This window comes from Apostichopus japonicus, chromosome 9, assembly GCF_037975245.1.
Source record: "Apostichopus japonicus isolate 1M-3 chromosome 9, ASM3797524v1, whole genome shotgun sequence".
In the NCBI taxonomy this organism is placed as follows: domain Eukaryota; kingdom Metazoa; phylum Echinodermata; class Holothuroidea; order Aspidochirotida; family Stichopodidae; genus Apostichopus; species Apostichopus japonicus.
Genome location: NC_092569.1, coordinates 31,169,573 through 31,195,583, shown reverse-complemented (window position 1 = coordinate 31,195,583; position 26,011 = coordinate 31,169,573). Strand labels below are relative to the sequence as shown.

The 26,011-nt window shown below is 33.6% G+C and overlaps 2 protein-coding genes across 3 annotated transcripts in view; both read left to right on the top strand.

The window, feature by feature from the left end:
* The window catches only part of LOC139973409 (uncharacterized), a 158,225-nt gene that overhangs the window by 6,384 nt on the left and 125,830 nt on the right, over positions 1–26,011 (top strand). Inside the window, exon 6 of one of the 2 annotated variants that reach the window (XM_071980075.1) lies at positions 23,765–24,729. The exons of the other annotated variant lie outside the window; for it this stretch is intronic. The gene's annotated coding sequence lies outside the window, so the exon portion shown is untranslated. Of the gene's footprint in view, positions 1–23,764; positions 24,730–26,011 lie in introns of those variants that run through there. 2 annotated transcript variants of the gene reach the window in all.
* On the top strand, positions 9,781–23,771 carry LOC139973401 (uncharacterized). The gene is made up of 10 exons (XM_071980054.1): positions 9,781–9,873; positions 16,161–16,191; positions 17,103–17,275; positions 17,675–17,939; positions 18,299–18,507; positions 19,000–19,209; positions 20,618–20,827; positions 21,079–21,378; positions 21,631–21,898; positions 23,244–23,771. The coding sequence occupies exons 1-10, from the start codon at positions 9,802–9,804 to the stop codon at positions 23,726–23,728; spliced, it is 2,223 nt and encodes a 740-aa protein (XP_071836155.1). The 5' UTR covers positions 9,781–9,801; the 3' UTR covers positions 23,729–23,771.

The window sequence follows — 26,011 nt, the reverse complement described above, 5'->3', positions numbered from 1 at the left end:
TGTTGATTATTAAAGAACTTGCGTTTTTTTTCTTTAAGATCACAAAACATTTTATATACTTAAATTTTGTTGTCGCTTGCAAACCTTGGAGTTTCCCTCTACCTTCATTTTCCTGAATACATTTCAAGTAATTTCTAAATAGGAAGCATGGGAGTTAAACTTAAGATAAAAGAAATAAAAACATTCAAAAATATAAAAGGAAACAAGTGCGGTCTTTATAAATATAAAGAGCAATTGTTAGAAAACATGAAATAAACAAAGTTGAAAGAGTGGACAGATTATAACAAAGGCCCTAATGTCTATATTTTTCACTGACAGCAACCCACCAGCCCATTTCCAGCACCTACACCAGTGACAATATCACTCGGATATTTCTGAAATAAAATTGCTTTGTGTTCAGTTATGGATGCCAAATACTACAAAGAAAAGGAAAGAAAATGATATTTGAAATAATCTACGGTTGCTTTTCCCTTAATATGTGCAAGCAATATCCAATAACCAAGGACAACTATTTTAAATGAAGAAAGAGATCAATAAACTGACGTATTATCCTCATCTATACCGTCAGGTAATTGCTGGTTCGTATTGACAGAATCGTTATCATTTCAAAAATATTTGGTGATGTATATACATGTATAATGCTTCGGTATTAATTCAACTTCAAATCGGCTAAAATATAGAGAGAAAGACTGTGGATGCAACGCCTTCGCACCATTCAACTTCATGGACCTAACATACTTTTTAAACGTCGACGGTGAACAGATAACTTGGAACCGTTACGCCCTAATTTTACGGATGATCGCTACGTCTTTTCCTGTATTCGGGATTAAATAGTTTGTTCAGTGACAAAGGCAATCAGATCAGTCGTAGTGACTACGCCAAAGGTTACCCGTTATATGCCTTTGATATGACACCTGACCTAGCTAGCTGAGGCCACTTTAATCTCCGTAAAATGGTAATGTGCGTCTTGAAATGCAATTTGAGCACGCCCTGACCAGAAGTGTGAGCGTGTTTGTATACGCTGAAGTCGACGTTGTGATAGTAGTGGTTAAACTCTTAACGTATTCATAGACAATCAACCCTCTTTTCTGGAACCGTCATCAATACAAAACAATTAAATAAAAGGATAACCGGTAAGTAATCGTGTGGCAATTTTCAGCGATTATCAGCATTACGTAGTTCTAGAAACCAAGCCTGTAAAATGGATTGTTTTTTATCAAAATGTTCCCCAAAAGGCGAAAGGTTTTCCTACTACACGTGGACACCCAATTAATTATCAGTTGATTCGAATGCGCCGCCAATGTGGTAAAAAAGGCAATGTACCGTTACCTTGCGTCCAGAAAGTCGAAACTGTCATGGTACAAGAAACATCTAAGGGATTTTTCCATCAAACGCCTGTGCAATTAAAAGCGCAAGGACGTATTAATAAAGAGGGAATGTTTTTTATTCTGATATTAAATAGTAAATCCTACTCCTCACTGTACAACATTATCACTATATGTACATGGTGGCGTAAACGACACTCGAAAATTATAAGATCTTTTTTAACTTATATTTGATTGGCAATAGACAATTTCACATGAATATTCCTTTTCAATAACACTAATGGTTAGGAACTGCATAGGCTACTATGTAACCGAAATAAATACATAGAAGAAGTGGGAAAAAAAGATGAAGAATATAAGTGAAAGTTAATAACATTCCGACAACGAAGTATTATTGAATAAATGATTGCGTTAATATTAGCGAATGTATATGAAATATTGATAAACATATATTTGAAGCAACTAGAGGGGGATCTTCCAATTAAACGTACTCATGTAGCCAAACTGTAAAGTGGATTATTTAGACCTATTTTTTTTTCATGTCATGATTTTTCCCAGTAACTATAATTTTTGAATGGAAACATCTAGTCAATACCAACATTTTTATTTTTACTCTTAACCCGTCAAAGGTGTTGATTTTCTTCAATAATTAACTTAAATGTTGGAGAGAACAAAACGTTGGTGCGGTGTGGTTTAAATATATATGTTAACAGCCTAGAAAAAATATAACTCGGTCAGCATGCAACAACAGTTACATCATTACAACACATTCAGGTACATAATGTAATTGTAAGGTACAACAGAAAAAATAGAATAGTATATATAACACAAGAACATTGCATGTGTCTTGAAAGATGACCTAAGGTAGCTCTTTCGTTGTGATATTTTATAGTAAAGAATATACAAAAATGAATGTTGAATATGTTTCAATAGGTATTGGGGCTTTTTACGATATTGATAAATCTTAAGCTACATTTGACGTTAATGCATTGTTTTAACAATCTAATATCTCAAAATGAAAATAAAATAAAACTGTAAGCAAACTGCTTATCCACTAGAGAGCCTGTGTAATAGAATGTGTAAAAGTAACTTGGCCTGACGTTTCGATCCTAGCAGGATTTTCTTCAGAGGCTAAATGACAAGTAACAGTAACAGAATGGAGACAAACACGCACAGAATACATACAGGTTAATGAGCACGGTGAACACAATGAGATACATGTAAGGGATTAGTAGACAAGGGATGGAGAGAAGAAGGCAACAGGGGAAGAGGAGAGGTAGGAGATAAACAGTGGAGGGGCAAAGGGAGGATTAAAGGAACGGGGTAGAGAATCAACTGGAGAAGGACAAAGACAGAAAGGTGTGGAGTAAAAAGGGTGTGGAAGAGAGCTGTGAGAAGAGGAGTGATGGGGGGGGGGGGGTGGAACAAAGGGAGAAGGAGGTGGGACAGAAGAAAAGTTAGTCGTGTCCTTCCTAATCTAATAACTCGACCAAGTGTTTTTTTACTTCATATATGCAACAGAAGACCTCATGACCTCATGACACCAACCGTCAAATTTTTAACACATTGTACACATAAAATCTTATGTTTTTGCCCGATTGAGTTTTATGTTGTATCTGGGGAATTGACCCGAAGTCGTTGTTTTATACAATATAGTCCAGTCACCTTAACTGATGGACCTCAACTATGTAAAAAGGGTTAGTTTAAACTTAAACGCAGAATAGATGCAGTCTAAAAACAAAAGAGTGAATTTTCACTCGAATGGAGTGAATTCTCACTCTTTCTTAGAGTGTAGTGAGTGATCACTCCACGACGAGTGAAATTCACTCTTTCAAAAGAGTGAGATTGTTCACTCCTTCAAAGAGTGAGCTTTTCACTCTGAAAGAGTGGGCCTTTTCACTCTAGAAAGAGTGAGAATCACTCTTTTAAAGAGTGAATTTCACTCTTTAAAGAGTTAGTGTTAACAGCTGATTTTGAGGAACGGGATTGATAAAATGAGTTTGAGACTCAATGGAAAGGCCCTATCTATTCACAGAAATATTGCTATACAAGGATGCATCCAAAGATCAAGCCAATGGAATGGGCTACTACACTGATGAGAAAACGATTTACTAGATCTGGACAGTGTTAAGAAATATAAAAAAGGACAAAGACAACAATTTATGGTATTAAATATATATTAAATAGTGAAAATGATACCAAGTTTCATATACAAACACAGAATGAAGCAAAATTACAAACATACATAGGCACAAAAATATGCAATGAATGATTTTCTCACCCCACTTGTATGTTCCCCTCATAAAAATGTGATTTTCTTATTAATTAAAAATAATTCTAGTTATGTCCATGACACATGTATCAGAGTGTACTGAAAATACCTCAAAAATGTTTTTGCAAATAACTCAATCTTACAATTTTAATTTGCTATATGCAAACATTTATCATTTTCGAACTTGTTTTGGCGTCTTTATAAATCTATGAAGAATGTATGAAGAACAACAATCACACTGGGATACTACTGTCTATGACTGGTGAACCGATATGTTACAGCAAAATGGTAAATTGCTGACAGATAATAATTAAACGCTTCATCCTATGTACATCTTAACCCGTCAACCCTCTGGATGGCAACACTGTTAGGTTTAGAATGAGTAATGTATGCAAACATTTGAAAGGAAATTAACTCAGTACATACCACATATTATTAATTCATATTAAGGCACTGGTAAATATATTTTAAAACCAGAATGCAAAATGCATTGAAGTTTCGATGACTTCAATGCACTAGACTTCTGCTTGTTAGTATAACCAGAACTAGCTGTTACAATAAAACTATGGCATGCTAACACAGGTCAGTCTGTACGTGGTTATACAATATACACACCTCCATCAAAAACAGTAGGTTTCTTGTACTCAATGTTATGAATCCGCACACCAAGAATTACAAACCAAACCAAATCTCTAATAACTTCGCACATTAGGGTTGCAGAGGAGTCCACTTATGGACAATTTAGATTGGAATATATATGTCCACGAAACTTCAAAGAATCAACTTGAAAGAAGCTAATACAGGTCAACCTGAGGTCAAAGGTCACCAAACTGCAGGTCGACTATTGTATGACAATAGCGTAACCCCCAACCTTGATGGACATTTGGTTCTCAAGTATTTGCAAAAATAATAGTGTTTGACCTCTGATTGACCTTTGTTGACATTGGATCACATGACTGTTATGTTTTGAAACAATGCCTTACCCCATTCACAACTAGTCCCAAAATATCAACCTTGTCGGACCCTGTCAATGGTAGTTTCACACGTTATTGAGAAAAACTAGACCAACATTAAAGCCAACTCCATGAAGTGAAAGCAAATCTCAAGTTCACAGGTGCTTGACCTAGTTTCTAATTGGCAGCTGGCCAAGAAATGTTTTGAAATTCGCGGTACCTACCTGTGCAAATTACGTCCAACCAGAACTACCAATGATCTACAAATATTTTCTAGAGAAGGCATGCTTCGCCATTCAAGTGCACTATTCTATCGAAATCACATCAACTCTTTAGCAAAATATCCATACGAATGAGTGACAAGTGTTGCAGTAGCTCTAGCACTTTTATATATCTATGGTCTGCAAGCATGCCTTGGAAGACACTGTTACACACACACATGTATGTAGCTATGTACATAGCAATTCAGGACTTCTAGCGACACACTTAAGTCAATGGGGATATTGTCGCGAGTTCAGATTCAAATCTACGGATGCCCGTAAGATCACTTTCAATTGTCAATAGGCTCTCCTCTTCTTATGAGGCGAATCGCCCATGTCATCTACTTATAGGCTGGACGATGGGAGATACCGTATATCATGAAAAGCTTTTTACAAGTTGGTCCTAAATTACCTTCGACATCCACCAAAAACGATAGGCTTTTTGTACTTAATGTGGTCAACCTACATACCAAATATAATATCAATCCAAGCTTTGCTTTTTGAGATATCATGTTTACAAGCTTTTCACTATTTGACCCCTGGTGACCCCAAGTAACCTTTGACCTATACCAACAACAATAGGCCTCATGTACTAAATGTGGTACTTCAACTTACAAATTATGAGATCAGTTCAAGTTTGGTTTGTTGGAATATCATGTTTACAAGCTTTTCACTATTTGACCCCCTGGTGACCTTAAATGACATGTGACCTACACCAAAAACAATAGGCTTCTTGTACTTAATAAGGTACTCATATGTACCAAATATGAGAACTGTCTAAGCTTCCCTTCTTGAGATATCGTGTTTACAAGCTGGGCGTCACAAACGCACACACACACACACACCCACGCACGATTACAAAGGTTACGGTTATCATCGAAACCAAAAATTATATAAATATTTTTAACAATGGGAATTGGATCACAGCTATTCAATTTGTTCTTGCAAACAATAACCTCCTAATAGAATTTCATATTATAGGGTTCTCATAAGGGAGTTTCAAAGTTCAAAATAATGGTGGCATCTGAAAACAGTCTGAGAGTGTCCAATTTTTAAAGAGATGCATTGGTACTATGTAAAGTAATAATGCAATAAAGATGAATGAAACATATATCAAAATAGAAATTCAGTCAAGTAGTCTAAATTTCTAAATCAAACTTGTTAATGAAGAATAAAAAAAGTGGGAATTTGAAGATAAACAGACAGGTCAAAGTTGTCATTCATTTAGAAGTGTATGAAATTCTGAGTAAGATGGTCTCTGGAAAGCCAAAATAGCAGCTGCACATTTCAAGTAATATCCACTTTAATTTTAAGCTCACAAAACTTGATAGCAAAATGTCTTAACCCTCTCATTAGACAGGGTGTTATTACTTCATTTGAAATAACATAAGCCCCCCTCCCACCCAAAAAAAAGAAGATATAATTAAGATAAAATTTTATATTAATAAAAATATTAAATTTCTATATCTGAACAAAATACTTGTAAAACATCCATTTGGTGTCATTTTACCTTATTTCCACCGACTTGTATGTTTGATATCAGCTAAAACAATGTGAAGGTTCTTGTAGGGGCTGTTTGCGATATCATGTCGTTATAATTGGGTATTAATTAAATCCTTTGTAAATCTGCAAGTTTTCCCTGAACATTGAAGTTCAGGAACTCACTGTTTGGAATCCTGTATTATAGTTTACTGCTGTACTGCAAGCAAACCTGTGTCTCTGATATATTAATATTTCCCCAATTTAAAAAATATGTGTTCATTTTTGGATATATTATTCTATATATATTATTATATATGAAGATATATATTTATTTTGTGCAATATCTCGTTGATGAAGGAACTATAACAGTTCAAATTAATTACCTTATTTATAAAATCCTAAAGACATGAAGACAAATAAATGTATTACTCTGTTACTACCTGTTACTATGTTATATATATATATATATATATATATATATATATATATATATATATATATATATATATATATATATATATACATTATTTTTTTTGGGGGGGGGGTTATAATATTTCAACTGAAGTCATAGCTACCTGTCTACATACCTTTAATCTTTGAAATCTATGAATGCTCACACATTTGCCAGAGAAACATTCAGAGATCCACGATGAATCCGTATTAGCGATTAAAACTACCATTCCCACTCCCACGAACACGAACAAAGTAAGGTGGTGATATGGAAAATTATAGCAACATATACAACTTTCCGACAATGTAATCTCCATTTAGATATGATTAAACAAAAAATAAAGGATATTGCTAACATATAGGTGGAACAAAATGTTTGAATAATCACGTATCAACTCCACAAATAAGTATTTCATAGAGTACATGTTGTAAAGGTTGTCCCCAATCCATATACTTACCGGAATCGAATAGATGGGGCTCTTACAATTATATTTCGTTTAGAACTTAAACAGAACCGATTTTCAACATCCCATATTCCTAACGTATCCCGATTCCCACTCATCACTGTAAAACTTTATTATATATACAAAGGTGTCCTATACGACACTTGAAATCAAAGCATCTTTATTCACATATATGTGATTTGTAATTGACAAATAAACATGAATATTTATTTTTATATTAGAATCGGTGAAAATCGATATGTCCGGTGACAGGAATTTGCAAGCAGTGTGGGACGCCGAATATTTTATTACCGAATTGCTACCAGTAATTCAAAGCGGTCTTTGTTGTGTTGGAGTGTGGGACATAACACAAATATAAGCAGGTAGAAATATTTTCAACGTCTTTGGAATGGCATTTATTTATATTGATCGAAAAAGTTTTCAGCAACAATAATGGTAAGGACTTTCATAGGCTACTCTGTACAGTACAAATAAAAACACTTAGACGGAATGGGTGAAAATGGTGAAAAACACGAGAAAAATGTAATAATATTCCAACAATGAGTTATAATTAGCGAACTTTCTTAATATTAATAGAAATGTGTTTGAATACACGCTTATCGTTTATAATAAGTATGTTGTGATGGCTCTCCGATATGTCACAATGCTTGTCATTGAGATTGTCTACTTCCTTGTTGTAATATGATAATTAGAGATGTGTTTGTATCATTTTGACCAGTCACCATGTACTATGCAACCATCCATACCATGCAGTGTAACTCACGACACTATGATCCTCTGTCACCACGTTCTGAATACAATCCTGTAATCACAACTAGGTGATATACCTATACTAGATTATATGAGGAAAGGGGTATGCAAATGAATTAACACAAGAAGTATAGACTCCGATTTCTTGGCACAGATAATAACGTCTGGCAATATGCCTTTGTATCATTGTAGTAAAGAATCCAGCCACGATTCTTCATCATTCAAGATGTATTTCCTTGAGATGTCATCATATCGAACACGTGGAACAGTGCTACGTGGCTCAATCACGTGAAATCATACGATTTATACGTCCATCAGCTTCCGTTAAGTATCGTAAGTTGCCAGCCAGGTTGTGCAGCATATAGTAGCTTGTACATACCAGCAAGGAAAATAAAAGGCATTACCTTGTAAATGATTGTCTAACGTTAAAGCAGTTAAGGTACTTTTAAATCATAATACATATTATGGTGTCCATCAGTTTGCGTATGAAATGGGTAGTTCCTGGTTATGATCATTTAAAGTGAATTGCATCATTTCACCGGTTTACTGCATGAGTGAGATTGTAAAAAATAATATAATAATGTGTGAAAAAAGAGCCGATGCTCATTAATAGCACAGTAAGTACTAGTGCCACCTGTAACACATGTCACCGTGTTACGAACACAAAGTAAATATTAATGATGCACGGTTGTGGGACATGAAAAGTAGTAACATGTGTTACATGTGGCACTATTGGTTACTGTACTAGATATGTTTTTGAAGTAAAGTAGGTACTGTACTGTTTGTTTCCAGTTCACAATATATAAACTACGCCAATTCGTCATTACGAGAACGAGGAAAGGACATGTTCCGGTAAACCCATAGGCTATCTGATAGCATAAAACGACTAGAATCGACTCCATTATCTAATGGCGTGTTTAAGAACTAACACCCAATGTTGACACATCAACTACTGTTATGTCCCACAACCGTGTATCGATAATTATGAGCAATTACTACTTTGTCTTCAAAACATGTGGTGAACAGTGGTTAATATACGAGCTTGAACTATCAGGTGGAAAAGCAATATTATTGTTGTTGTTTTAATCAAACTATTTATAATTTTTAACACTCCAGTAAATAAAAACAAAATCACATCTTTAAATCCAAATACTATATTCCTTGATAGGCCAGTATAAACTACTTTCCCTGTGATTCTCCAATATCCGAAAAGCGCTTTTTGATATCGATATCTCACTATTCCGAGCGATTTGGTGTTAAAATATCTTAATACGTTGAGAGCGTCTTTTGCATGCATAATGTCTCATATCAGTACAAAGGTTAAAACGACGAACAAACACGGTTCTTAGTGTTTATCATTTGACTTCTATATTCAACTTAATATATGTTAATTCGTAAACATATGTGGTAAGCTTTAGATAATCAAAATAAGATAATTTAATCCAGTGATGGTCAAAATACTGATAATTTGACATTTATTGTGTGAGATCTAAACAACCATTCTTATCATTTTCTTGTGGTTGAATCGCGAGTTCTTAAAATCTAACTAACAATTCGAGATATAGGAGCTTCTAAGTTAACAAAGCACATATTTATCCTGTAATAATAATGACACTTACATAATATACAGATGTCGATATGTGACACACTAGATTGCATTACATAGATTATGGATCTTAAATGTGACCAACTGATAAATAACGTGGTGTAATTGGACATCCGTACGTATGAAGGTCCCTCCTTGGGTAACGAATTCACGTTCATTACTTATGTCACTCTCAGAGAAGGTCAGCAAGTATCTCCTTTATTTTGTGCATCCATTTTTCTCTGTTTCATTTTGGATCAATGGCAGAACTACGAAGTAAATGTATTTTCGTCTTTGCGGTGTTGCTGCTTTTAAACTCAAATGGTTTTCGGGTAAGTCTCTAAAATATTAATAAACTGAAATTAATTTCTTCAGATTAAAATTGAATTGATTTGTTTTACTTGTATACTTTTTTTCACTGATTTACTATTGGTACTCAGTATTTCATTAACTTCAGATTAACAAATTCCTGTACTTATTTCTACATATAAAATATAACAACGGTTTATCTGCGCTGACTTGTTGCTTCGAGTATTTGTAGAGAATATTACGATTGGTGAGCTATCGGCTCTATTCAACAGTAACTTTTTTGAAATTGAGATTTTTTTTTTGGTAAATGTTGTGCGTTATCGAGCATTATTCTGAACACAATTATCTCTCTTTATTTCTTTATTCCATTTATTATCTTGCCCTTATAATTTCTACTGATAGCCCCACTATTCGTACTGTTCATTCTGTATCATTTGTTGATAACCAATTATGAATTACATCAGTTGATTTTTTGAGACTCAAACAAACACGTAAAAAAAAACTCTACAACATAATTTTACTAGTCAGAACATATGTCTTTTCCATGTCTTTTTAGAGCCTAAACTATATAAAATCAACACGAATCTGTTTGGAGGAGAACTTTGAAACACACAAATACATATTCATATTGAAAATGTCTCAATGTTATTTCTTAAATATATCTCAAATTCACACAATTCTGTTTTTAATACAACAAGTTTCTCGTACATATTGGGTGCAAAGCCTTAACGGTGTTGTTACGAGAGCATAAGGGTTTTAAAAACCGTAATTATGATAAACTTTCCATTAACCGATGCTAATAAAAATAACGTTATGATTAACTAATGGACTAATCATTTGTTTATCAAAGAAAATATCGGAAGAAATTTAAAATGCAAATGCAAAAAGTAACAATTCCAAGAAACAACTTGAGATATCATTCCTTCAGGATGATAATTTCTTCCTTTAATTCATAAAATAATTCATATTTTCCGAATACAAAATTTACCTCTCCGTCAAAATGACTGTCCAACTTGTATTCTAAAATAAATAAAGTTCAGCTTTTGATTTTCTAAAAGAACAATATCCATACGGAAATGATAATTAAGCCTTTGAATAAGTTTAATATCTAACTTGCTATATTTATTACGCTATACCGATATGATCAATCTGTTGGATTTAGTATTCAAAAAATATTTCCTAATACACAGAAGTTTAATTTTGTCAAAAATACAATATTGATAGGTTCTTAGTGTAAACAAAAAAGAGCAGCTTTACGCAGCATAGCTGAAATGTTTTTTTTTTTTTCCAAAACGAGCTTAGAAAACCTCAGTATTGTAACAGTTAACATTAGAGCAATCAAAGCACTTTTAAATTTGCTTTTCACAAAAGTGTTAATATACTTAGTATTACAATATATAACTGATAACAACTTGGAAATTTGCTCGCTGGGCAAGTATTTGTAAAACATTACACAATAAACGCATTCACGTAAAACACTCTTCAATACAGGCAAGTACGTACAAATATATATTGATCAGTTTATCATGTAAATACCTCAGAGGAAATATAATGTATCTTAAAATGATCAACAACTATTTGCCAAACGTCCCCAAAACACCTTATATTTGATACAAGAAATTTGGCAACCAATATGTAAAATCCAAGTATCAACGTTTTATAATAGTATTATACTGAAAAGTGTTAAGGTAGCACTGTTTGTTCTCCAATGTTTTGTTTTCCCTCTGGCGGTCATCGCGTCGTATTACACATGCATCTGTTATAAATGTAGTTGATTCGGTCATGTGCGTTAATCTTAGGAATGATTTTGAAAGCATGTCAATATAATAATATAATAATAATCATCTACTAAATGTAAATATTTAAACAGTCGACATGTTTGTAAGAATTTTGCACGAAACGCTGCTTTAAGAATAAAAATAAAGTACGAAAATTATAAACTAAATGTTATGAAAAGTTATAGGAAAAACGTATTATAAAAAAAATCAATGTGAAAAGTTGTTACTTTTGAAATTTTGCCTGTAGTTTCAGAAAGAGCGTCTACTAACCGACAATAACAAACAAATTCATGCTAAGAAAAGGAAAATTGTACTAAACCAATATCAAGAAAAAGGAGAACAATAAAAGAGGCTTGTTTATTAGCATTACTTAATCATCTCAGAAAAAAACATAAATAAATACATATAGCGTCTCGCTGTGCATATCCTTTGTAAAGTTCTAGATTTTGTTTTGAACAGAACAAAAATGTAGAAATGTTATAAATTATGATTTAGAGCCTTCTTCCCCGTTGTCGACAAGACAGGCTTGTAGCCATCATTTCCTCGTTTCTTGCTTGCAAAGTCTGTAATTAAAAATATTGAAAATGTTACCATACAACACGTGATCACGTGGACGAGAACCTTTTTTTTCAAATCGTGTTGTTTTTAGTGAGTCTAGACGAGGTTTATTGCCAAGAATTTTCAAAATGGATATAATTTTACAGAAACTCTAATATTTTCTTTTACAAGAAGCCTTAACGTTCTTGTAACGAGAGCATATTTGTTCGAAACCCTACATATGATCAATTATCCATTAACCTATGCTAAAAAAAAATAACTTTATGATTATCTTGTGAACTTATCATTTGTTTATCAAAAAAAAATATCGTATGAAGTTTAAATCGCAAATTTATAAAACAAGTAACAATTTAAAGAACAACTTGCGAAGTTATTACCTTCACGATGCCAATTTGTTCTGTCAATTCATATTTTCCGAATACAAAATTGACCTTTCCGTCAAAATGACAGCCCAACTAGTACAAAAAAGAGATAAAGTTCTCCTATGAATTTTTATAAGAACAAATATGCATACGGAAATGATAAATACACTTTTGAATAAGTTTAATATCCAAATTGCTATATTTACCACGTTACACTGATATGATCAATAAGTTGGATTTAATATTCGAATGAAGCATTATTCCTAATCCAAAGACATTTGATATGTCAACATAAAGTATTGATAGGTTTTTCGTGTACAATAAAATGGCGCAATTTAGCTGAATATTTTTTTTCAAGCCGAGCTAAGAAAACCTCAGTATTGTAACAGTTTATGTGTGAAATATTTAACAATCAATGTTAAACTACAAAAACAGTTATTAATCGATTGACCATTAGAAGCATTCCAAGCACTTTTAAATTCTCGTTCACAAAAGTGTTAATATGTTAAGTATTACAAAATAAACATGACAACAACTTGGAAATTTGCTCGCTGGGCAGGTATCTGTAAAACATAACACAATAAACGCTTTAATGTAAGACACTCTTCAATACAGGAACGTACGTAAGCATATCTATTGATCAGTACGTCATGCAAATACACAACAGGAAACAGAATGTATCTTAAAATGATCAACAATTATTTGCCAAATAAAAAATACACCTTATATTTGATACAGGTAATTTGGCAACCGATATTTGTAAGCCAAGTAACCCCGTTTTGTACTAGCTCAATACTGAAACATCGTCTCTAATAGTTTCATGCACAATTTGTTTTCGGGTAAAGGTAACACTGATTGTTCTCCAATGTCTTGTTTCCCTCTGGCGGTCATTGTATTGTATTACACATGCATCTGTTAATAATATGCTCGATTGGGTCATGAGCGTTTATCATAGGGATGATTTTGACGCTATCAATGTAATAATCATCAACTATATATAGTTATTCTAATAGCCAACATGTTTGTAACAAGTTTGCACGAAACGCCGCTTTAAAACTAAAAATAAAGTACGAAAATTATAACCTCAATGTTATGAAAAGTGACAAGAAATTGAGAATAAAGTATAATACAAAAAAGACAATGTGAAACGTTGTTAGTTTTGAAATTTTCTCTATAACATCAGGAAGATCATCGACTAACTTACAATAATAAAAAAAAATCATTCCAAGATTTTGTTTTTTAAATTGTACCAAACCAATGTCATAATAAAGGAGAATAGTAACAGAATTGTTTATTAACATTACTCAATCATCCCAGACACAACAATAAATAAAAGCGTATGCCTTCACGCTTTGCGTTTCCGTTGTAAATTTCCTGATTCTATTTTTTAAAAGAACAAAACTGTACAAAGGTTATAATTTATGATTCAGAGCTTTTTTTTTGCCACGTTGTCGACACGACAGGCTTATATCCATCATTTCCTCGTTTAATCCTTGCAAAATCTATAATTTAAAAAAATTGAAAATGATACCATACAACACGTGATCTCGTAGACAAGAACGGCTATTATTCAAAATCCTGTTGTGTTGAGGGAATCTAGATGATGTTGATTGTGAAGAATTTTCAAATGGATATAACTTTACAGAAACTCTATTAATTGTTTTACGAGAAGTCATATATGAAATGTGATGTGTCTGTTACCTATCATTTATTTCAAATTTAACATATATCGTTTATTTACACACTTATATTTAATCATAACTACTTTGACAAAAATATCCTTTTGAAGAAGAATTTGTGCACGACTGATGTATCATTAGCTTCTTTCTCCCGAAATACTTAATTAACGAATTTTCGGATAATCTCAGCACATGTAAACCATGTAAGAGTTGTCCTGAACCAACGCACATATAAAATACTAACTAATTCTAATATGTTATATGCAATAGGATAAATGTGATGTTTAACTTTTATTCAATATATCTGAATCATTTCTTCCTTCAACGTAGTATCTTATTTGCTATCATAAAAGCTTTGCGCACAGGCGTCAAATGACAATTCTTTTTAAATCGAGAGAAAAAAATATGTATCGTTATGATATTATATGTTATCCTTGATTTAGGATACTTCAGAGAATTACGCCAAACAAAGGTCAAAACAAAATATCCATGCACGTTTGTTATACACAAGGATGCGTTTTCATGGGAGCTGGGTTCATGTGGATGTTCTGGGGCGTTCAAGAATTGTTTTCTGTCTTAATATAGATACAGTAAACGTTAACGTTGCGGAAAGAGCATCCGCTTTTGCTGATGTTTACACAGGGTAATCGAACCAGTTTTCGTTATGGATACGCTAACTTGTATTTTGCTATACATGAGGTTATTTTGATTGGGCGTGATTCGTCAATTTTAGCATTTCTCGTAAAAAGTTCGCAATCATTCCATCACATGTGTTGTAAAGATTTTCATCCTTTTTGCTTGTTTAGGTAATTAACTTTAGATAAGTTGAAAAAACAATAATCAGGATGTTCCCATTAAGTGTTAGGCTTTGCCCAAATATTTTCTACGGCGATCTTAAACTTGTTTTTTTTTTTATTTATAAAAATATAAATTGTTACTTTAACAATGTTTTTGTAGCTAACAAATAACTTTGCATAATTTAAAAACATCAATAGCTTTAATTATTGCATACGTTCTGAGTGCAATATTTCTAAATAGATCGACATATTTTCTATGATAAAGCAAAAAGTTGTAACAAAAAATGTCGTAAAACGTAAACGTGTTTTGTGATGTTGAAAAAAAAGATCTATTGTGTTGTTGTACTTGTCTAAGTCAATGAAGTGGCTTGCACGTATCGCAACAAACAATATTCTTCTTCAAAACCGATGATTTTTAAATTTGTATACGTTTTTGTTGCTCTTTTTTTGGACATATTTTCAAAACTTGGCTAATTTCACATTTTTGAGGCTAAATTTCACGTTGTCCCAGTGTACAAGTACCTCATTAGTATAATATATCCAGTTTTCCGCTATAGATAATTGTACTTAGCTTACTGTACGAACAGCACTAGGAGATCAAAGTTTTCGGATCATGAATTTTCTTCATTTCTTTTCAAGAAGAACGGAATAAATTGTCTCATTGTGAAAAAAAAAAATAATGAGAATAAGACGTATTCGAAGACATGCAAACATACATATAATCATATTTTCAAACATTAAAGTTATTCAATAAAAACTACTTTTAATCTTAGCTTTAATAATAATTATAAGCAGTAAAATAAATGTTAAATAAATATTAAGATTTTGAAACATTATATTACTGCTTAATTTTTTGGCCATTCTTATCACCTTTTTCTATTAAAATTTACAAGTTGGAAATTGTTCATTTATTTGAATAAAAAGCGAAATCAAATTTATTTTAATGAGCTATAAGATTCTGTTCTATATATTTAAACTTAAAATGATAGAATATGTTAAAGTAAAGGTGTCATAGATATGCATATGTCCTGTATTTTGTGATACCATGACCTTCGTACAACATTCTTAACTCAATATTGTTTCTTTAGAATGTACTTTACTTAATTTTACATTCCCTTTAATTTTTGTTACTTCAGATATCTGCAAGCACAAGAGTCAACGATTCAAGTAAGTTTTTTTTTTTTCTGTAAGGGTGACGATTAATATAAACTACCGAAAACTAACCAATCAACAAAAATTTGTTTTCTAAATAATAGTTCAGAAAAAGTTTAATTTAGAAAGGAACCATGAAGATGTACTTCATATGTGGGACTTTCTCCTATTTTAATTTGTAAGATAAATAATGATTTAGAATTATCAATAATGTCCTTGTACTAAAGTAGTACAGTAAAGTACATTGTATTAAAGTAGCTTTAGCGCTGATTGGGGTTAATTGTAGATTCTCAGCGATAATAAATCTGAAAGAATTACAAGTCATTAGTCAATTCATATTTCCAGAATAAAGATAGTTCCGATTATATTTATCCATACTTGTTAGTAGTTTGGGCCAAGTAAGTTTGCCCGACGATTCGATCGTAACAGGATCTTCTTCAGAAGATAAATTGCAAGTAACAGTAACAGAATGGACAAAACACGCACTTTGTTGAGACATTGCATACGTTAGGCTCGTTCAATAATTAGGCAGTTTCAAATCTCAGTTACTGCTGATAAACGTTAGATTGTTTTAAGGTAAAAATAGGGACAAATCATACCCTCGTGTCAAGGAAAGCTATCACTAATCATGTTTGCTTCTTTGACCATTTCGCCACAGAGTCACGGTATTTTTTTGCGTTAGATTTTCATTTCATATAAAATATTCTAGCAGAAATTAGCCTCCATGAATATTGGCCGAAATGATTGAATACCTTTAGTTATGGTTTATAAGTAGTTACTACGTATATTTTACAGTGTAACTTAAACAAAGCTGTTGGAAATTAGCTATCATATTTATGTTGGAAGAATTTGCTAATGTGGACCTGATTCTGCAACATATGTACGTGTTGTTCTGATCTTCTTTTAAACATTATTCCCGTTGCTAGACTTGCAGTATTTTCTATTCCAAACTCCGGAATATCCAAGGGATTGTCATGAAGTACTTAACCAATGCTCTTCTACCAACGCCAAATCCGGTGTATACCTGATTAAACCTGACCAGTATCCGGAACCATTTCAGACATATTGTGATCATAACACTACATCTGGAGGTTGGACAGTACGTACTGTATTTCAAGACGTGAACACTTACAATATCAGAGTTACTCTCCAATATACACTTTGTAAAAAACATTGGAATTGTCAGTACATTTTAGTTGTAGAGTATGTTGGATGATATACCTTGTACAATGTATGGGTATTTGAAGCCTAATATTGAAAACAAAACTACCCAGAGTAAATAAGTTGACTTTTAATACGATTAGAAAACTAATTGTATGTGCACACCTATGATAGTGATATAGATATGTATACAGATAACATATAACGCAACATCACAAATATGTTCTATCCTATTCGTACTTATTGATGTGAGCCCAACGTTTTGGCTATAAGGTTTAGATCATAGGGATAATGAAATGTATCCGTTAGTTGTCTACCGATATTTTGAATTCTTCAGGTCATACAACGACGTGTTGATGGATCCATCGATTTTAATCGAACCTGGGATGAATACAAAAACGGTATTGGTTTCTTAGACAGTGAATTTCTGATTGGTAATGAAAAGTTAGCTCACTTGATCAATCAAAAGAATTACCAGCTGCGCATCGAGCTAGAGAATTATTCAGGCCAGTCATATTCCTTGACATACGACAACTTTCGCATTGCCGATGAATGGGGGAATTATTCTATAACAAGTCTTACTAATGTAGAAGGAATAACAGGTTAGACATTTATAAATTATTTTCTCCATATCTTTGTACTCAAAACGGAAATTGAAGCATATTAAAGAAAGGTTTCAATGGAAGAAATGAATATCGTAGACAACTGTATTTATTGATGCCCATAGTCGAATACTTGAAAATGTAATATCATTTTGAATGTGTGACATTAATGAGTATAAGTTAAATGAGTCTAAACAATAACAAATCCGGCTCCCATTTGATCCTATGTTTACAATCAGCAATTGTTCCGAGCGGCCAGAGCATGACGATGGTAACAAGATTCGATAATAAAGTTATGTAATAAAAGTGAGTTAACACTTCAAGCTAGGATTAAATTTTGGTGGTTTCAATTTTACCAGATTTACCCATTAACTGGTGCTTATCCAACAAGGATAATTATGATAATACATGTGAAAGGACTTGTGAGAATCCGAATGATTGTGTCATACCGGATCCAGCGGAACCAAAGAGATGTCTTTGTCCAGAAAACCACATGATTTTTGGAGATAACTGCATACCTCAAGAGCAATGTGGCTGTTACGTCCGAGGGGAAGGCGTCGTATTAGCAGTAAGTTTATTTGATGCCGTTCACAAGTCTTAATATATACCATGAAAAGTGCACTATAAATTAAAATCTTGGATTGCAATTGATTGACCTTACTCTTTATTATATCTGTTATTAATTCTCAATATTATTGTTGATATTGATTGTCCCCATATTTCGGTTGTACATGTTTTTGCAAAAGTCTTGTAATTGAGACCTAGCAAAATAAGGCATCCAAAGCAATTGCATCCATAATGATGAACTTTACCTAAGATATGTATAACGCTCATGACCATTTGAGAGTAGAAGTTCAGTTTTATTCAAACAGCGTTATCAAGCGTGGTACCAAATAAACATTGATTTTACTTTCACTGGAATAAACCGTTTAACAGTTATCATTTCCAGGAGAGTGAAACTAAAACGTTAATTATGACTGTTGAACTTGTCGATTATCGTAATTCATTTACACAATACACTTACAGATTTATTTTTTCCCCACTGAATATCTTATATTAGGAAGGCGAGTTTTACATCAATTCAAGATGTACACGAAGATCAACTTGTAGCAACAACCAGATTATAGAGGCGAGTTACCAGTGTAGTGATCACGCAACATGTGATGAGAGGAGCGGTGTCCGTAAATGTTACTGCAATCAAAACTACGAAGGAGACGGATTGACATGCACCCACAACTGCTTTGTTGCTGCCAAAGGAAGTGTTTTAAGGGTCAGTACAGTTCTTCGGGACATTTTAAAATGCTTAGCTCTTAATTCATTGTTCATATTATTTCAGGCAAACCTTTACTATTTAAACTTGTCAAATATCGCATTACATTTAAAGATAACCGTGTGGCGAGCGCATTGTATTTAGGCAGGGACCTTGGACCCCATTTCATTCGACAGGCCAGGCAAAAGTGTCAGTCAAGGGATGTTTTACATTTAATCGGGAAGCATAATATCACTTCTACGGTTGTGCATTCCTTTATAAACCTTAAACAACATTATTGGGTACTGCTTACCTAAATAGTGCGTTTCAAACGTATTGTAATTGAGCTTTTAGTGGCAATAAACTTTCACGGAATGCAACATTTGACAGCTACTTTAGAAAAAAAAAATAAACAAAAATCGTTAATCCGTAGACGCCAACATCGGTGTTGGCTGCAAAGACCGCATTAAGCCTTATTAAGACTTGATACCCTTTGCCAGTAAAAAAAATATGGCCAGCCATTCTTGCTATGCTGTACATTTCACTGTGACAACCGCAAATCCAAAATTCATTTATTATTATATTTTTTCCCCACTGAATATCTTATATTAGGAAGGCGAGTTTTACATCAATCCAAGATGTACACGAAGATCAACTTGCAGCAACAACCAGATTATAGAGGCAAGTTACCAGTGTAGTGATCACGCAACATGTGATGAGAGGATCGGTGTCCGTAAATGTTACTGCAATCAAAACTACGAAGGAGACGGAGTGACGTGCACCCACAACTGCTTTGTTGCTGCCAAAAGAAGTGTTTTAAGGGTCAGTACAGTTCTTCGGGACATTTTAAAATGCTTAGCTCTTAATTCATTGTTCAAATTATTTCAGGCAAACCTTTACTATTTAAACTTGTCAAATATCGCATTACATTTAAAGATAACCGTGTGGCGAGCGCATTGTATTTAGGCAGGGACCTTGGACCCCTTTTTACTCGACAGGCCAAGCAAAAGTGTCAGTCAAGGGATGTTTTACATTTAGTTGGGAAGCATGATATCACTTCTACGGTTGTGCATTCCTTTATAAACCTTAAACAACATTATTGGGTACTTTTTACCTAAATAGTGCGTTTCAAACGTATTGTAAGTTGAGTTTTTAGTGGCAATAAACCTTCTCGGAATGCAACATTTGACATCTACTTTAAACAAAACAATAATTGTAAATCCGTAGGCCCCCAACATCAGAGTTGGCTGCAAAGATCGCATTAAACTTCGCATTAAACTTTTTTTAAAGGTTGACACCCTTTGCCAGAATAAAAAAAAAAATGAAATTTGCCAGCCATTCTTGCTATGCTGTACATTTCACTGTGACAACCGCAAATCCAAAATTCATTTATTGTATTATTATTTTCCTACTGAATACCTTATATTAGGAAGGCGAGTTTTACATCAATTCAAGATGTACACGAAGATCAACTTGTAGCAACAACCATATTATAGAGGCGAATTACCAGTGTAGTGATCACGCAACCTGTGCTGAGAGGAACGGTGTCCGCAAATGCTACTGCAATCCAAACTACGAAGGGGACGGAGTGACTTGCACACACAACTGCTTCGTTGCTGCCAAAGGAAGTGTTTTAAGGGTCAGTACGATTCTTTTAGGGTATCTTAAAATTATTTGCCTGTAATTCAATTTAGACCTAGCAAAAATACATAGATATGGCAACGCAATTATGATACATAGAGAACGATGTACGTTGCCTAATATATTTAAAACGCTCATGACCGTATATTAGTTTTAATCCAGTGTGTCATCAAAAGTCGTTAAAAATGTAACAAATTAACATATATTTTACTATCTTTGGAATATGTCGTCTAACATTTATCTTTCCAGGAAGGTGAATCATACATTAATTCTGAATGTTCCCAACGAATAACCTGCAACAGTAACGTACTTACAAGTGAGAGTTACAGTTGTAGTGCAGACGCAACCTGCGAGGAGCGGAATAATATCCGTAGATATTACTGTAACGAATGGTTTGAAGGTGATGGTGTTACATGTACCCGCAGTGGACCGAGAGATTGTTCTGATCTGTACGCAGCAAACAGAACAAATAACGGAAAATATACCATTTATCCCGCTGAAAGCTCTGGTTTTGAAGTATATTGTGAAATGTCTAGTGGGGGATGGACAGTAAGTTTTAGCCATTGACAATTAAAATCTTTACCATGTAAAACTTTTGTTTTCTCATATGACAGGACTTCGTTCACTAACATTTGAAGTAAATCATTCAATTATTTGATTAAATTGATCCATCTTCCTATCGATTTAATCTCATCGAATATTGACCTTCAACAGTTAATTTCTCTAACTTATTGTAGTACAAATGAGATATTTCATATATTACTCACATCAAATCGATAAACTTTTTGATGCTCATTCTAGATTTTGCAACGACGTACAAGTCGCTCCGTCAACTTTTATCGAAACTGGAATGAGTACAAACACGGTTTTGGAATTCCCACAGGAGACCACTGGATTGGCAACGACAAAATATACAGTTTGACAAAACAAACAGACATAAACTACCAACTTCTAATAGAAAAGACAAACAGGGAAGGATCAACATACCACAGCCGTTATTCATCTTTCAGAATCAGTAACGAGGGAGACAGATACCAACTGTCACTGTTTGGCTACAATGGAAATGCTGGTATGTATTGTGCTAAATGTCAATCATACGCAATCATACGCAATCATAAATGTCAATCATACGCATACGTAATCGCACGCAGTTATTATATAATATTATTATAACATAACTACCTGTAGTCGTAATCACAGTCTTGGATTTGTACTCGTACATATACTCAAGTCATATTATAAATCTAGTCTATGTTCTAATTTAGAACTGTATTAGACGTCGAGCTTAGATTCCCGTGCGCATTGCTCATTATACATTGTTTTGCACTTTAGCACGTGTTGGTGAAAGTATATATGGTTGTAACATCATAACATATCATATCAACCACTCCTATATAGTTAGTAGCGTCTGCTTGCTCGCAATTTTACCCAGACCTTGTCGAGCTTAAAACGTAAATGAGTAATAACCAGTCTAGAAATCTAATGATTGCTACATCATTTCAGCTTACTCTGTAATTGAAATATGTTATTAAAGTGTAAATTCAATTATTCTTTTTTTAAGAACGACTTTATCATTTCCAAACAAAGAAAATTAAGTTTCATTTGACCATGAAAAATTTGTTCATAACATTGATTGAGAGGCCAATGATATTGCAATAATAACATCAAAAGTATCCAAATAATTCAGACATTTTTTTTAAAGAGATCATTCGAGACGAATTGTATGTTACATTCTTAAAGAGCATTACTTGCCGTATTTCTTATCGTTAGAAATGTATAATCATATTGTAAACTATTAGCTCGTCGATATCAAATGGAAGAAATCTGTCAGTATGGAAGTTAAAACGTTATCACGAGAGATTATGATGCCATGAATGATACAACCAAACACTTTATTAACTTCCCTTTTATTTGAGCGCCTAGCATAAATTGAACAGTCAACACTATATATTTTACAAAATGCTAAAAGTTAATCTTCAAAAAAAGGCACCGATTACATTTCTGCTAATCTGTCACTCACTACTATATTATTAATTAATATTTGTCAAAGGAAACGAAACAATGATATAAATACAATACTGACATTGAGAAAAATATTGTTATAATTAACGATGTTCTCAAATGAGGTCCCAGACGAATTTACAGAATTGGAATCGTTCCAATAAAAATTCGCAAACTTGACTCCTTTGTTCAATATTGTACACTCCCTTACGATAATTTAGCACTCGTATATGAAACCACAAAAATATAACCTAAGCCCAACTTAAACGAACAAAATAACAAACGCAATTATAACCGACAACTATAGCAAACGAACCTAAAGTGACTTAATAGTGTCCAGTATATATAAAAGGAAAAAACTTCGTATTTTACAAGAAAATACCTTCATTCAGTATTTGCTAATTTCATTCCAGGTAACAATGCTATGGGAGCAAATTCAGGGCATCGATTTAGTACGTACGATCAAGACAACGATGGATCGAGTACCTTCGACTGTGCAGAAAAACACCGAGGTGGCTGGTGGTATGCATACGATAGAAGCACGGGCTCTTCCAGCCACTGCTACTCATTCAGCAACCGCGTAGCTACAGGTGGATACGAGTACTCTGACTGTTATTGTTGTTATTATGACCATAATTATTACTACTGTTATGATTATTGTATGAATCATTGCTACCATTGTAAATGTTTTAATTGTGAGGGCTGTAGTGGTAATAACCCTTACAAACTCTGCCGAAACAAAAACCCGGTCTATGCGTCAACTTTCTATTCCTGTGGCTACTCCAATCTGAATGTTGACTACTCGTACAACGATAACCGCGGTATCTTCTGGACGAGTCTTCGCGGTTCTGATTGCGGTATAACAGCAACAACAATGAAAATACAGCCAAGTCAATGATCAAAGTAGTGGATTTGAAGTCTTCAAGGTAACAAGGTAACAAGGACAGGAAACGGTTGGCGATATAATAACATATATTAAACAAGGAAGTACATATCGAAGCTAGTACAAGTTTGCATATTTAAAAGATGGAAGTGAAGGAAAGAGACACTAGTTAGCCTTCCAATGCAGTACTATGTTATGGAGCAAACTATCAAACGACGGTAAAACAATTTAAGAGTGGTACAACAATCACAGAAAACTCGATGGCATTTGATAATTTGTCCAGAGTTTACATAAATGGTATTGAATTCGATTTTTCTTAAATGTTATTAGTAATGATGTCACTGAGAATACTAAGAAGTGATGCAAACAAAATATATTAAGAAATACATCAGTATACTGACCAGTAAGATTCCTTTCCAAAAGTTGCGATAATATTGAATAAAAACAAGTGACAATGTTATGACATCGCCTAACTATGAACGATATCTTATACGTTTCGATTTACTTTCTTGGATCTTTATGTATTATGTTTGAGAGAACAGTTCTACTGCCAGTGTAAAGCGCAATAGTTTATGCAGAAAGAACACAACCAACCGAAATCACTAGAATATGTGCACTCTTATTCATGATTAAATATCCTTACATTGACACAATTAGATGGTACATTTGCTTACGAAAATGAAAGAAGCGTTTACATGCACTCGAAGTTAATCATATATAACCAGGGTTCTGGGAGACTCCTTTAATTAGATATTTGCCAAAGGTACGTATTCAACCACACTCACTTACTTACCATTAATCTGCATAACTTTCATTCTTTCTCACTCATCTCCATGTAAGAATATGATGTAGTGATTGTCCATTTTGTCATTTGCTTGATTGTCCCGACTATAGAAATGATCGTTCTCCGAATTCCTAGTTAAGTGCGATAACCACCTGATCATCCCCACGAACCCCAGCATTTAAAGCGTACTACTGTGTTTGAAATATAACACATATATTCCGACATGAATCCCCTTGAGACTTACAAAATCAGAGGAGAGTGTCATCTTCAAGAATTTCACTGAAATTGGAGGGCATAGGTGGGGAGCTGGGGGGGGGCACGGGATGACAGTGGCCTGTGTATTCCGTCTCCACATCCCTGGTATTCATCAACAGATAATGGAGTCTTGTTGATTATACAAAGAACTTGCGGGGTTCATCTTTAAGATTACAACAATGTCAAACACGTTATTTTCAAAGTGACAAAAGGTACACTTTGATTTATGGAAAGTGGTCCTTTGTCGGCCCTTTTGTAAACATTGGATCCTTAGTATTTCTTTCACAGCACTGGAAAGAGAGTGTCGCACCATTTTCGACCCTGTGGATAATTCGTAAAAAGGGCAAAACTACATGCCAGACGAGATGAGTAATAAAAGAACACATGGAAATATATAACTTACTTTGATATCGAAAAGACATAACGAATGGATAAATATAAAACTGACAAAACATTTTATATACTGAAGTTGTGTTATCGCTTCCAAACCTTGGAGTTTCCCTCAACTTTCAGTTATTCCTGAATACATTTCAAGTAATTTTTAAATAGGAAGCATGGGAGTAAAAATTTAGATAAAAAAAAATGAAAACATTCAAAACTAGAAAGGAAGCAAGTGCAATCTTTATAAATATAAAGAGCAGTTGTTAGAAAACATCAAAACAACAAAGTTGAGAGAGTGGAAAGATTATAACAAAGGCTCTAGTGTGTATTTTTTTACTGACAGCAACCCACCCGCTCTTTCCAGCACCTAAACCAGTAAATACATGACTCGGATCTCTCTGAAATACCATAGCTCTGGGTTAATTTATATATGCCAATTACTACAACGAAAAGAAAATGATATCTGAAATAATCTACGGTTGTTTTCCGCGTAATATGTTCAAGCAATATCCAAAAATATTGAACAACTATCATAAATGAAGAAATAAATAAATAAAACTGACGTATTGTCCTTGTCCATATCGTCAGACAATTGCTGGTTCGTATTGGCAGAATTGTTATCATTCACAAATATTGTTTGTAATGTATATACATGTATAATGCTTCGGTAGTAATTCGACTTCAAATCGATCGGCTGAAGAAGAGAGAGAGACTGTGGATGCAACGCCTTCGCACTATTCAACTTCATGGGCCCAACTGTCTTTTTTAGCGTTATTCGTCGACGGTGAACAGTTACCATGGAAACCGTTACGCCCTTTAACGGATGATCGCTACGTAATGGCCTGCATTCGGGATTCAATAGTATGTTCAGTGACAAA